General features: G+C 50.8%; 1 protein-coding gene across 3 annotated transcripts in view; it reads right to left on the reverse strand.

Moving 5' to 3' along the window:
* RNF213 (ring finger protein 213) overlaps window positions 1-14,400 on the reverse strand; it is a 44,954-nt gene that overhangs the window by 16,822 nt on the left and 13,732 nt on the right. For all 3 annotated transcript variants that reach the window (XM_085077469.1, XM_085077468.1, XM_085077471.1), the window contains 17 exons: window positions 13,953-14,126; window positions 13,527-13,685; window positions 12,641-13,239; window positions 12,196-12,361; window positions 11,620-11,837; window positions 10,912-11,052; window positions 10,614-10,775; window positions 9,015-10,173; window positions 8,374-8,567; window positions 7,873-8,025; window positions 3,616-7,206; window positions 3,271-3,407; window positions 2,894-2,989; window positions 2,347-2,465; window positions 1,694-1,816; window positions 1,006-1,088; window positions 97-244 (listed from right to left, as the gene is read on the reverse strand). In XM_085077469.1, coding sequence (XP_084933595.1) covers window positions 97-244; window positions 1,006-1,088; window positions 1,694-1,816; window positions 2,347-2,465; window positions 2,894-2,989; window positions 3,271-3,407; window positions 3,616-7,206; window positions 7,873-8,025; window positions 8,374-8,567; window positions 9,015-10,173; window positions 10,614-10,775; window positions 10,912-11,052; window positions 11,620-11,837; window positions 12,196-12,361; window positions 12,641-13,239; window positions 13,527-13,685; window positions 13,953-14,126 — 7,422 coding nt within the window. The remainder of the gene's footprint in view (window positions 1-96; window positions 245-1,005; window positions 1,089-1,693; window positions 1,817-2,346; window positions 2,466-2,893; window positions 2,990-3,270; window positions 3,408-3,615; window positions 7,207-7,872; window positions 8,026-8,373; window positions 8,568-9,014; window positions 10,174-10,613; window positions 10,776-10,911; window positions 11,053-11,619; window positions 11,838-12,195; window positions 12,362-12,640; window positions 13,240-13,526; window positions 13,686-13,952; window positions 14,127-14,400) is intronic.

Raw genomic sequence — 14,400 nt, forward strand, 5'->3', positions numbered from 1 at the left:
GCAAGGACCTTTGGGTCCCCAGTGACTTAACTGACATGTTTTGGTGGTCCTGATGCCCAGGGGGAACATCTGCCCATCTGTCCCTGCAGCACACACCTTTCAGCTCATCCTCTTTGGAGAAAAGGCCAAGAAGAATCTTAATTCTCTTCCTGCTTCGACTCAGGTCTTCATTCTGGTCCCGCAGCATCCCCACAGCACTCTGCACACAGGTCCTCAGCAGCACAGTGGTGTCCAGGATCTCACCCTGCCCAGGAAAAGAAGGTCATTCCTCTTCAGAGTGACAGCCCTGTCCCCAGCACATCCCTCTTAAAAGGATTACAGTGCTCCCTCAATGGTCCTGTTCCTTGGCATCTCTGTTCCCAGCTTTCCTCATCTTGGGCCGCAACTCTCAGCCTGAACTCTCAGTTCTTTTGCTGTCAAGTACATGATGCAACTCCTGTGGCCCTTTCCAACTGGCCTGTGACACAGCATTTGTACTGAGGTAAGATCCCATCAGGGGAAAGATGCAGCAGTTTGAGGAAAGAAGTGGAAATAATCAATGTGACCAGGCAAAAACTGCCCTTCCTGGGGAATGCTACATGTCCCTGGTCCTGGGCATGTCCAGCTGAGGCTGTCAGGAGCCCACAAGGCAGTGTGAATGTGGCTGCAGCACACCCAAGTCCTCAGCCAGCTCCAGCACACACCTCAGGGCACACACAGCTGGAGTGGCAGGCTCAGGACCACAGCTCCCACCTCCAGGGTAGGAAAGGAAACAAACTCTTAAAGCTGACTTTTAAAAAACAGAAGAGTGAAATGACTAAGGGATTACAGGATCCTTATAATGTTTTGTTTTTTCAATTATTCTGATTTTGACTGGGCAGTGAAGAGGACAAATTTGTGTCTGATCAGTAACATTCATGATGCAAACATTGCTAATGGGTTTCAAGTGAAAGGGGATACAGAAGGTGTGTTGCACCTATGGATGGCAGAGCAGCTGAGAAGCAAACAAATGTATTTTGAACTGACCTCAAAGCGCTCTGCTCCTGGCACTGGTGTTTCAACCTCCATCTCTTCCTCCTGTGCTTCTCCATTCCCAGGCAGAGCTGCAGCTAAGGTGTAGAATTTTTATTAGAAAGCAGCAGTGCACTCCTGCATCAGTCAGATGAGAGTTTATTTTAGCAACTGCATCCCACAGCAGCAGAACATCTGTCAGAGATCCATTAGCACCTGCATGAGTAGCTGAGATTCACCTCTCAAACACAGTCACAGCTGCTCAGGCTGTCAGGCTTCATGCAGCAAGAATTGGAAGAAATGTGACATTAAACTAATGCCTTAAGCTCTCCCTTACTCCTGTCAGGTAGTGTGGTGAAAGGAAAAAGAGTAGGAAAAAGCTGAGGGGAAAGACAGACCCTTGTCAGTGGTCTCTGCCATGCAGCATCTGCTGCCTCCTTTGCTGGAATAGAGCACTCAGGCTGCTGAGCAGTGCAAATGCCACATTTTTGTCAAAAGACAAAGGCAAAACTACCAAATTAACTTGCTTGATGACCTAAAGTTGTAGTAATGAATTAAATATAAATTGGGAGCCAAGTGGTGACCACCCAAAACCAGGTGCTGAGCAGGGAAAGTCATCAGATACATTGTGCCAGGCAGGCATCAGTTCCTGCAGCACCAAGTCTCGGACCACAGCTCCTCTTTTCCCCAGCACACAGCTCACCTCTGGTTTCACTTGGATCCTCAGAGAACACCTGGCTAATGGTGAGGTTCTGCAGGGCTGTCAAGTCAGAGATCATGTCCTTGGATCTGCGGAGGTCATCTATGTGCACTGACTGCCACAGCCCTACAGGCAGAGAAATACAAGGAATCATTCCCAGCCTGCAGCTTGTTCTTCCAGAAGAGCTTCCCAAGAATCACCTGCCAGCACCTGTGGGTTTACATTCAGAGTTCACTAACTCTCACCTCTTGTTGTAGGAAGGGAAAGCACAGTGCACTCAGAACCTGCTGCTGCACATGTCCCTGCCTGACAGGGCACACACAGCACCAAGGTTCTGAGGCTCTCAGAAGCTCCCAGACCCAGAATAACCTTGCTGCTGAGAGCAGAACACATCAGCAGCTGCTCCAGAGCCTCTGGAGGACAACATGCCCTCGTGACTGTGTGCTGTCCAGCTGACTGGTGAGGGAATCTGTCTGTCAGAGGGCAAGGCAAGGTGCTGTCACCCAAGACTGCCAGGTAGTGGGGCAGGGAAGCAGCTCTGACAACCCACAGGACACACCGAGCCCAGATTTTCAGCATTCAAAGGAACAGTGAGCAAGTGAAATGCTTGTCTGAAGGCAGCTGAAGAGTGAGGAGGGACAGATGGGCACACCCACCTCCATGGAATCCCACGTAGGATGTTCCTCCTTCTAGCCGGGAAAGCTTCATGATAAAGTAAACAAAGACAGAGTCTTCTCCCAGGTCCACCTTGTTGATCTCATTAACAACAGTGTACCTGCAACAGAGAGGAAAAGCTGTTGGCAGAGCAAAGGCAGACAGGTTCATTGCCACAGGTCTTTCCTGAGAGAGGACATGTTTCCTCTCCAGGCACGGGTGACTCCCAGTCCTTCCTCCCAGCTGTGGTGCCAAGCTGCCACCTCCAGCTGTGCCCTGAATTATCCCATGACCCTCAGCTCTTCAGGACTTCTAGCAGCTAGTGGCCAGAATTCACACTTCAAAGGGGATTGTCTGCTCATTTGACCCAGTTTAGTTTATTCTGATTTGGCCTATGGATTATTTGAAATACAATTAGTGCGTTTAGATTCATTCTGTTACAGAATAACAGATTGCACATTCCTGGGTGTGAAATCCTGAAACAGCATCAATAACCAAACATGGTGAGGAGTGGCCATGCAGAACTGAACCACTTCCCACCCAACTCACTTGGCTGAGGCAATGAGCTGGGCATCCTGCAAGCCATCTTCAAAGTCTGTCTGAATAATGAGGACTTTATTTCCTGAAGTGGCATCCAGAAAATCCCTGATGAGTGAAAAGGGATTTAACCAAAGTCACTAAGGGTGAAGACCAAACATTAAATACCACAGAACCAGTCACACCACATTAGCTTTGGCTGCTGCAAGAGGAGAGATGAAAACACCAAACACCATCTCATGTGATGGAGCTGACAAGGTTTGTCCCAAGCCAGCCCACTGCCAGCACAGCCTCCCTTTTCCGTATGTGCTACTCCAAATGCTCTGCCCACACACCTTCCACACAGCTGACAGCCCATTCCAAGCAGGAAAACACAGGCCCAGACTCACCGAATGCCCCTCAGGAAGGAGTACTCCGTGTCAAACTGCTGCAGGAACAGGATCTGGGGCCTTTGTGCCTTGCCCTGCACCTCCCTCTCCAGGCAGGCAGCATCAGCACTGGTGAGCAGCCGTGAGAAAGTGGTGACCTGGGGCAAAAGGGGCAGGAATGCAGCAGGGAGGCAGCACAGACTCACCTGTGCTCCCAGCCTGCTGCAGAGCTGGACTGCACCCCAAAACCAATGTTAATTTGCCCCCAGCCCTGCACACCCGGGCACTGTGGTGCACCCAGGCATTGCCCTCCTGCAGCCCTGGCAGGAGGAACAGAGCTGAGCACAGGTCAGCACAGACACTCACCTCTGTGAAGGCAGTTTGGGGTGCAGACCCTGCACACACGTGGGCACGAAGGAAATCTGCAAAGGATGTGTGCTGCTGCTGCCTGAAGTAGGTGTGGGCCAGGGAGTGTGCCATGAACACCCCTGCTGAGTTGCAGAGGCGGATGACAGCATCAGGGGTGGCACAGTTGAGCAGGGCCAGCCGTGCCTGCTCGGTGACACGGCGCAGCAGCTCGCTGGGGGAGCAGACCGGGCGCAGCTGCTCCGTGCCCTGCAGCACCAGTGAGGCGCAGGTGTTGGCATGGTAGCCCACAAACACATCTGCAGGCCCATACTGCTGCTGGCTGATGAAATGCTCCTCCGTGTTGACCGCCGTGAACTCCTGCACCCAGCGCTTCAGCTCCTGCACGGCCTCCCTCTGGCCACTGTCCAGCACGGTGCTGATGTCCAGGTAGTGCTTCTCCAACCGGTTGATCAGCGGAATGGGGAAGTGCTTGTACACCACGTCCTTCTCCTCGATGACGATCAGGCGGAACTTGGGGTGCACCCGGCACTTCACCCGGTGCGTGCCCAGCCCCAAATCCACGTACTTCTGCCCAGCCAGGTACACGTAGTACTGGTTGAGGGCATCGTAGAGGCTCTCGTAGAGGTTCTGCAAGTTGAGGAGCACGACCATCTGGCCGGTTTCCATGCAGACCTTCACTCGGTTGATGTTCCTGCATATCTGGGTGTATTCCTGGTCCTTAGGAAAACTGGAGCCAAAGATAATTTCTGGCTGCTGTCGGGCAGTGAAAAAAGCCTGCTGGAGGATCTGCAGAGCGGCATAGTTCTCAGTCAACACAAGCAGGTACCTGCAGTCCCCATCCTCAGCATTGCTGTAAATGTTCTGTCGGATCAGTTCAATCCTACTGATATCATGAGCATGTATCTCTCCTTTTTCCAGCAACTTGGAGGTGAATATTTCCAAGGCATCAACATCATCTTTGCCACCGAAGTTACGGAGGACCACTTCGGCGATGTCCCGAGGTGTTGGCTCACTTTTGGAGCTCTTAGCTAAGGCAAAAAACATCTTTATGAGGCTGTAGTAGTCACGTAGGCCAAAGAACTCTCTGTCTTGGGCCTTGCAAATATTTTCATATGCATCTGCGAAGTGATGGAAATACTGCTCAACCTTCTGCAAAGCCCCTCGTGCCGAGCAGCAAATGCCCTTTGCACTCTCGATGAGCTCCTCTCTGCTGGGGTCCCCACGAGACACAAAGATGCCTCGGTTCATCTTAGCAGGGTCCAAAGCCCAGTTGGAAATCCCGATGAAGCCGACCTTTTTGTGAGGAAGAGGGACATCATCTATGCAGCCATCCTCCAAAAGTGGATGCAAAGTCTTCAAGGGCATTTTGGGAGAGTCTTCTGCCAGCCCAATCTCATCCAAGACCACCACTGACACATACTCCTCCAAGTTCTTCCCTTCCTGGAATCGAGCACAGTGCTTGAAAGTGCCTATGATTCCCTCTGGAGTGGAGAGGGGGCTGCACTGGAAAGACACGAGATGGATCTGCTTCAGGTCCTTGAACAGATCAGAATGAGCTGCTTGGCCCTGCATAGCATCACCCACAATGGTTTTTGCAAGGGATTTGGAGCTCCCAGGTTTCCCAACGAGAAAAAGAGGGATTTTCAGCTCTATACAGATGACCATCATGAAGACATTTTCTTTCAAGGCCAAGTTCCTTGCTATAGTATCCCGGAGTGGCACCCCACTCAGGAATAAGTCCTGCATCAGGGAGATTTCTTCCAAAATCTTTTTCTGGGTATCATAGGGCTTTGGAAGGACCTGGCTGATGGCATTCCTGTATGGCTCCTTCCTTTCCAGGGACGCGTGGTAGCAGACCCCGACCGCCAGCACCAAGGACCAGATAACACCATTTCTGTCACCACTACCCTTGGGAATTTTCCTCTCAGCCAGGTACTTCTCCAGCTCCCTCAGCAGCAGCTCGCTGTGCCTGTAAAACCACTTGAACACCTCCATGCAGCGCTCCACATCCCGCAGGCTGACGAAGCAGCACTCATCGTCCCTCTGCCTCATGTACTGCTGGGAGACAAAGAGCACCTCTGTGACTGTCCCCACCTCATCCTCGGCCATGGGCAGCTGCTCTGCCACACGCTGCACAATCTGCTGGATGTACATCTTCTCCGTGCGGTTGTTGAGCTGCCCAAAATCCCACACCAGGGGGATCATGCTGGGTGGGAGTGCATGCACCCGGTACACAAGCTGCCTCAGCGGGATAGATCCCAGCTTCTCCCTGGTGTCATCAGCTTTGACCCGGTAGCCCAGCCCAGCCAACTCCAGGCGTTGGATCATCTTGTCCGTGTGCTTCCTGTAGGGATTGCAGGCTGCAATGATCTGCAGGCCAGAGCCAGAGGCCAAAGGCTTCCCCTGCACCGTGCGGTCACACAGAACTTCCTTGATGCTGCTCACGGCCTCTGTCGTGTTGGCTTCATCAAAAAAGAGGACAGTGTCCAACCCGTGCTGCTCCTTGTTCAATTTTGCCAGGGCTTCCGCTTCCCTGATCCTGGCATAGATCATCTCTGCTGTGGTACCTCCATGGACCTTGACAAGCTTCATGTTCTCCACCTCTACAAAGCTTCTGCGCAACTGGCACAGGAACTTCACCAGCCGGGTTTTGCCACAGCCCGTTTCTCCCATGATAACGACCGGGATGTTGCACCGGAATCGCATCTCGATGGCCAAGATTTTCAGCACGTTGTCTGTGGTGAGCTCGTACGTCACGTCGGGGTCAACCACCCAGGTGATCCCCAGCACCATGCAGAGCCTCTCGAGCTTCTCGTGGCGGGGCAGCTGATCGAAGGGCACGTTGAAGGGAACCCTCTGCAGTAACAAGCCCTGGTACAGCTGGGCAGTCATGATGTCCTGCTTGATGACATTGCCGTTCAGAGGATTGATAGCATCAATGCGATTCCTGTTCTGCTGGAAATGGAATCCAATGAACGTCATGGACACGCGATCCTCATTGAAAAACAGATAGGGATGAGGCTCTGACTCCCACTTCTTCCGGATGCGGAAAGGAAGCAGATCTTCCTCCGCAGCATTCTCCAGGGGGGATGATTGTCTTCCTGAACTCTGGTCAGAAATGTGCAGGGAGGGCGTCGCAAAATCCCGTGCCATTAAAATCATGAAGCTAACCACGAAGTTCTTAAAACCATGCAAAGTGTCCTGGACAAAGTCAGGGTTACAAAAGACAGAAGCTTCGCAGTCTCTCAACTGAATGTTGAGAAACCAGGTGAAGTTCCGGAGCTCTGCCCAGGAAGGATCCATAATCCCACAGTGCAGCAGGAAGAGCTGCAGGCATTCCGCAGGGCTGCCTTCCACTGAGAGTGCCTCATACTGGAACTTGTCCAGGTCACACCCTTGGTCAAACCTCTTCAGGTACTGGAAGGGTCTCTGGAAAGCCTCGCTGCAAAATTCCTCCTTGTCCATTCCTGGGTCTGAAACATCCCCAGAATGGTTCCCAAGTGTCTCCATTTCTAGCACTTCTTTGGGAGACTTGCATGTTATTTTAGGGAACACATCCAAGAAGTGATACTTCTGGCTTGCTGACATCTGGAGAAGAGAGAAAGAAAAAATGTCATCACAGAGCTGTAGCCTCAATCTTCATTAGTTTTGTTAATCTGTTCTTAAGAGTCTTCTTGCCTAAAAGCACAGACCTGAGGAACAGGAACCAGCCTTTTCCCCTATGGATCCCTTCCTCCACTTAAAGTGCACCAATGAATCCCATTCCCTCTTACATTTTCCTTCCTGGAAATGGAGTCTGGCGTCACCCCCAGCCCCTTCTAAGGGCTACTTCAAAGAAAACTAAACCCAAGAAACTGTTGTTATTTATTCCAGTCACTTCTGCACTCTGTTCTTACAGCTGCATATAAATACTCCCCTACTTTCAAACATGCAAATTAACATGAGGGAGATTGGATTTTGCATTTTTATGTTTCCTATAAATGTTACAGTGGGGGTAGTGAGGCTTGGACTAACAGGCCTTCAGAAATAACCAACCCAAGGAAACCAGACAGGCCTAATTTGCTGTCTGGTTTTAATGTCACTTTGTATAACACCAGGGACACCAGTTTGTTATGGGATACAGAACATCCCAAACCAAACTGAATTCTTGTGCTGTGTTTACAGTTACAGTCTCTACAACTCACCACAGCTATGTACAAACATGTGCAAAGTAACTGAGAAATTCCCAGAAAAGGAGCACTGCTGGGTACATACAGGTCTGGCTGCTTTCTTTAGCGCTGGGGACACCTCCAGGATTTCAATGATGTACAGATGGCACTTCTGCCGTAGCCACATATTGCCATTGTTATCTGTCAGGTACTGCAAAACCAACAGCTTGAAGAGAAACTCTGGAATTCCATACTGCACCTATCACAAGAAGGGACACAAAGGCATTTCCTCTTTATTTACCCATCACAACTTCACAGAATCACAGAACAGTTAAGGGTTGGAAAGCTCTCTGTTCAAAGCAGGCCCAGCTAGAACAGGCTGCCCACAGCCACCTTCAGTCAGGTTTTTAATGTCTCCAAGGTTGGAGACTCTACATTTTCTTTACGTTTATTAACTATTTCAGAGTTCAACCACCTTGATGGTATGTGTTACTTACAGTAATTAGAAAACACATCCTAGAGAAATAGCTAATTGAGAAACAAGAGTTTTAAAGAAAGCTGTGACAGGACTTATAGGACAAGGCAGCTGTGGGAGTGATGCACTTACTGAGGAGGTGATATCAAAATGGAATATCATGGGCTTTGTCTGGTGCTCCCTCTTCAGATAAGGCAGGAGAGATTTTAGCACTTTATCTTCATCCACTACTGGTTCAATTAGTCTGATGGTTTTCAGAAGTTCTGTGCAGTCAGGCTGCTCTTCTTGCAGTCTCTCATGCAGCCTCTTCACATACAGAGATTTCCCTGTTATAAAAAGAATTAAAGCAATCAATATCAAATACATTGTATCAAGACCATAACAGAAAGAAGGAAATAAAATTCTGAAGTACCCTATGCTCTAAAATCTCTGAAGCTGCCTAGCAAGTATTCCAGAAGAAAGTCTAAATCTGGTTTGAGCAGCTGGAGTCTGGAGCCCAAGACACTGCTGTTGTTATTCACATGGTTTGTTTTCCTTCCACTGCCTGAGAGAAGCTTTACACTTTATTAGGACTTGAATCTACTCTATTTTGTGCTTTTTTCTAAAGTCAAACCAGGGGACAAGGTGACTTCCAGCCTTCACCTCACTGCACTGACCAGTCTGAATCGCTCTTTTTGACCAAAATACTTAAAGCTTGGACACCAAACTTGGCAAAGTAAACCCCAGTCTGGTTTTCACTCTCAGCAGAGCCCACTCTGCATGCACCATCTTACCCACGCCAGCTCTTTTGGAGGACACAATCCCAACACACATGTGCTCCCTGAACACGGACGCAGCCGAATTCAAGGGCTGAGCGACTCGGAAGTGGTGCTGCAGGTACTGCTGGATCTCTGCTCGTGACCTCTGGGGAATCATGTGCACTTTGTAGTGGCTGAAGGCAGAGGGGATGTAGCTGTTCTCCCGCTCACAGTTGCACAGGATGATGAGGCGGTAGGAGCTGTTGAAGCGCTGCAGCTGCTGGAACAGCTCCTCTGCCCTGCAGCTGACATCGTAGCTCAGCTCATCTGCGTACAGCATGGTGTAAATCTTCTCCCCTCCGTGGCAGGGAATGAGGCACCTCCGCAGGAACAGCCCCACCTGCTCAGCACTGGTCTGGGGGGTGCACAGCAGAACCTCGTCGAAGGTGGGAAGGGGCTGCTTGGGGCTGTTCATGTAAATGGCCAGGGCAGCACTAAGCACCTCAGAGTGAGGGCAGGTGATGAGGTTGGGCTGACCCACACTCAGCAGGTCCTGAGGGAAGTCTCTGCTGACACACTCCCTGCCCTCGCTGGCCAGGTTCTTCAGCCACACGCCCAGCGTGTCAATGTCCAGGCAGTTAGGGAGGAAGGAGCCCATGTTGCTCATGTAGCACTCCCAGATGCACTCCAGCCGGGCACTCAGGTCCTTCTCCCCATCCAGCAGCATTTGGAAATCAGCAACAGTCTTCCCTGAGCTGGGAGCTTCCCTGAGCTTCCCTGAGCTGAGGCTCCCCAGGGCTCTGAGGATGTCCTCCTCAGTGCAGTGGCGGTTCAGGAAGGAAAGCATCATAAGGGCAGCCTGGCTGGGCTTGCCCTGGCCCAGCTCTGAGCACAGGTACACCAGCTGCTCGGCACTGTAGTAGTTCAGGTAGAAATGCTCAAATCGCTTTGTATACATGAAGCTTTTCCAGCTCTCCAGGAAACTCTCCATGGTCTTGCAGAGGGCTGGGAGCACAGCTGCCATATCCCCTTGCCCTTCCAGCACCGGGATGGGGCCCAGGGAGAAGTCAATAAGAACACAGGATTCTCTTTTGGGTGAGCAATACACCTGGGCAAGCCAGGAGCGGAAAAGCATATTCCCAGCTGAGTAAAGGTCTATAAAAGCCTGGGCAAGTCTCTGGACATTGGAAAAGACCTGTGTGAGGACAGAGGGCAGAGAAACAAATTAAGTTGAGTTACACGTTAAAGCCATGAAACCACTCGAAAGACTTTCAATGAAAATAGTCTTTGTTTCCAAGGCGTGTCAGACCTTGTACAGCAACCACAGACCCTCTGTGACTTTTTAACAGCAGCATCCCCAGGAAACCAGTAAGGAACTCCAAGCTTGCTACAAAAGTACAGGGATACTCCAAGCCAGGACAATCCCCAGTGCAGCCAGAGGATAAGGCCACCTGTCCACTGCTCTGTCTCCAGCTTAGCTGCAGCTTAACAAGGAACCAAAAGCAGGAACATCGTTGTGCCTGTGACCACCATCCCCAGCAACTCCACTGTCAACTACAGCCTTAAAAGCTGATACTCAAGGGAAAATCCAGCCCTGGCCCCAACATCAGTAACCCACAGGGTTTGGAATCTGACCTCGGAGAACCTCTCCACCTCCAGGCCTTGCTCTCCCTTGGCTGACATGAGCATCAGTTTGTTCTGCAGCTCGCGGAGCTCTGCCAGTGAGTACTTCCAGGAGGCCTCAGCATCCCCCGAGCTCCCTGGGAGGGTGAAGCGCAGGACACTGTCCAAGGACACCTGCCAGAGCAGAAATTGTCAGTGTGGTTGGGGCTGAGGCTCTGCCTGGGGCCAGGGGAGCACAGGACAGCAGTCCCCAGGAAGGAGGGGCAGCAGGAGCCTCCCCAGCTGGCTCCCAGGAGCTGAGTGACCTCACCTTCTGGCCATCAGCTGGTGCTCTTAGCACATAGACCCCTCTGCTGTTGATGGCAGCTGCCAGGGACAGCGAGGACAGCTCCACAGAGCCATGGCTCTCCTTCACTGTCTTCAGCCACTCCAGATGCTGAGCCGAGGCACGCTGCGGGGAGAGAAGACACAGCACTGGCCTGACTGCTCTGAAATCTGGGATCTCCACATTTACATCTGACCAGGACAAACAGCTTGGGCAGGCACAAGAGTTTCAGGTCAGGGAAGGAAGAAAGGAGTAAGTACTAGCTGCAGCCTGGTCTTTCTGCACAGCTCTTCCTTACCCACTCCACAGGAGGCTGAACAGAGCCCACAGTGCTCCAACACCTCTTGCTACACAAACAGGCCCTGATGCAAAAGGATAAGAGCTCCCAGCCATCTGCCTTCCCTCTTTCACACCATCAAACTCTTGCACGAGCAAAGCTACACCACATCACACCAGAAAGCCTCTGCAGTGCTCTGGAGAAACCTGTGCTATGCCAGCTACAGCTGCTGCAGTGAATTTTTGTGCCACAGAAACATGAGGTGTTTTTCAGGTATTTTTCCTTCAATAACAAGAGCTGCTGTGATGTCCCCACACAGGTGCCATTTGCCCAGTACAGTCCAACTTTCTGCCAGCCACTCCTGGAAGGCAGAAATGCAGGAGGATGCAGAGAGGCTCTGCTCCAGCAGAACTCACCAGCTTCTTGGGGAGGTTTTCATCACTGTCCAGGGCTCGCCACAGCTTCTGCAAGCAGCGCATGAAGTCCTCAAAGCTGGAGTCCTGGCGGAGCTCGTAGAGCAGGGAGGAGTAGCCATGCACAGTGTCATGGAAACAGGCCACACGGTCCACATCCATGTCATTCTCCCCCGCTGAGATGGACGCCAGGTCAACAAATACCTTCAGCTCATTTATATCTGAAATGTGCCAACACGGGAGTGAACAACAAATGAGGCAGATTGGACACCACTCCTCATCACCACCTTCTACAGGAAATGCAAAAAGAATGCTCTGAGCAGCAGCTCCTGTGCAACTGCCATCCATCCATCCATCCCCTTGGCCCTGGTGTCCCCCACAGGCCCACTGTGCAAGGGCATGTTTAAAGGGACTTCACAGCAATATTCCACACCAAAACCCATCAGAGGTGTAACTATCAACACCAGAAGCTGTGAAGGCACAAAGCAGATGGGTCAGGGATTCAGTGTTCCTTCTGCCCCCACACAAGCTGCCATCCCTTCTAGTACTCTCTGACTAATTTCTGGTGACAACACACACCTTTCAGTGCTTCTCTGACCCAGCAGATGAACTCCTTCTGCTGGGCCAGTTCCCTCAGACAGCCACGGCGGGGCCCAGTAATTCCCTGCAGCAGCTTCTTGGCTTGCACAAGCTCAGGGCTGATGGAATCCAGCTTCTGGGTCTTGTAGGATTCAAGCTTTTCAGTCTGGAAAGCAAGAGATACAAACACATATGGAGTCTGGAATTGGGAAATGCCACTGGTGCTGCAGCAGCAGAGTCCTCTGCAAAGCCACACCCCAACTGAACAGTATCATCATCTCTCTTTAAGGAATGATTACATGAAAGCACTTTGAACACCTGATTTTTACCTCAAATAAGCATTTTGGGACAAGGAATGATTCTTCACAGACTAGCATAGACTTGTGGGAAGGTTCAGATTTAGCCAACATCCTGACAGTACAGAGCCAAAGTCAGGGATACTTACTATATGCAACAAGTTTTCCAGGATACCGAAGTCACCAGAGACACCTAAACTCTCCTTGACATGGGCAATGATCTTGGCATCATCCAAGGTTAAATGCATTTCATGGTACTGTTGGATCTGCTGGACTCGCTGGTGTACCCAGCCCCTGTCCTCTGCAGGCCAAAGCTCACAGATGGTGTTCAGCTCCGCTCTGAGATCTTCAGGATGATTTGTGAATTCATGGAAAATTCTATCAACTGCAGAAAGTGTGAGACTTCCGGATTTGAGATCATCATACAGCATTTTATAGTTGTCAAAGCAAGGGCGAATCATGCTGTTCAAAACGTCGTCAAGGTCCAACTCAGGAACAACGTCCTCCTCCTCCTCCTCCTCTGGATAGTCACACTCATACTCCTCTCCTGCCTTCTGTGCTGCTTCCTCCCAGAACTGCTGGAGGATCAGGCTGTCCTTAAAAGAGTGCATTTTGTGGACAAATTCTTTAAGCTCTGGGCTGAGGCTGTAGAAGGTCTGCAGGGGTCTCTTTCCCACACTCACAACTTGATTCAGTCTTTTTGAACTAAGATCTTTCGAGTGTTGAGATTCCACTTCACCTACATCCACTATAAAACAGAGACAGGTCAGAGGGAGATCAGGTGGTGCAGCCTGGCTCCAGATCACTTCATCCCATCCCCAAGCCACAAAATCCTATTAGGCAGGTGAACCCCTGTAAGTGTCATTTGATGCACAAGCATTCACTTGATTCCCCCAGTGCTCTGGGTTTACTTCCCCCACCCCTCCTCACCCTCACTGTGGGGTTTAGAATCAAACCTGTCCCCAAAGCCAAGAGATTTTCAAGGAACATGTTTTCTACAGTTGCCACTATCACACTGCTCCCCTAGAACTCTACCTTTCACAGACTTCTGCACCTTCCTGCACATGCTCAGGAAGGTTCCTATTGCTTTTTTCTCTCTTCTGAGCAGTATGACTTCTTCATGCCTCAACTCCAGTAGTTCTTTCAGGCTTCTCTGGAGCAGTTCCTTTTCCTCACTTGACTGTTGCTGGTACTCTGAAAGAAAACCCACCTGTAGTCACAAATCAGACACTTCCCACCCTCTGCACCCCTGACTCAGGCTGGGAATTGCAGAGCCACCAACCCTGCAGTGACAACACAAACTGGAGCTGGGATCGCCTTGCCCAGGCCAAGGGGCAGCATTGCAGAAAATGTTGGAGCACCTCCTGAGCATTCCTAATCCCTGGAGCACCTCCTGAGCAGGCCAGCATCACTACAATGATGCTCTAAGCCACCCATGCCCCCTTTGAACTCATCTCTTACTTGTCCCCCAAATGCAGATGAACTGCTCCTTATGCTGGTAAACCTCTTCCAGATGTTTCACAAGGATGCAGCCTTTGTGGATGTCATCAGTGACACTCGTAAGCACAGAGTCTGCTGTGGCCATGACATCCTTTGCTTCATCTGTAAGTTTTTCTAGGAGGTTTCTGTTTGTTCCTGTTCCAGAAACAAAGCATGTCAAACATAGATCAGCCCCATTTCCCCAAGAACAGGCAGAATCAGGAATTTTTCCATGTCCTGGCACTGTGTCCTTCCATTTCCTATTGAAACCCTACCCAAGAGCCCATGGACTCACCACACCACCCTCCAACCCCTCATGTCTTTCTCAACAAAACCAGGATCTCAGGACAGCAATTTGGAAACTTTCCATGGAGAGCCCAGACCCAAACCCTGTGGAGCAAACACAAGCCATTTGGATCCATTCACATAG

Source organism: Lichenostomus cassidix, chromosome 18 (assembly GCF_008360975.1).
Source record: "Lichenostomus cassidix isolate B80296 chromosome 18, HeHo_3.0, whole genome shotgun sequence".
NCBI lineage: Eukaryota > Metazoa > Chordata > Aves > Passeriformes > Meliphagidae > Lichenostomus > Lichenostomus cassidix.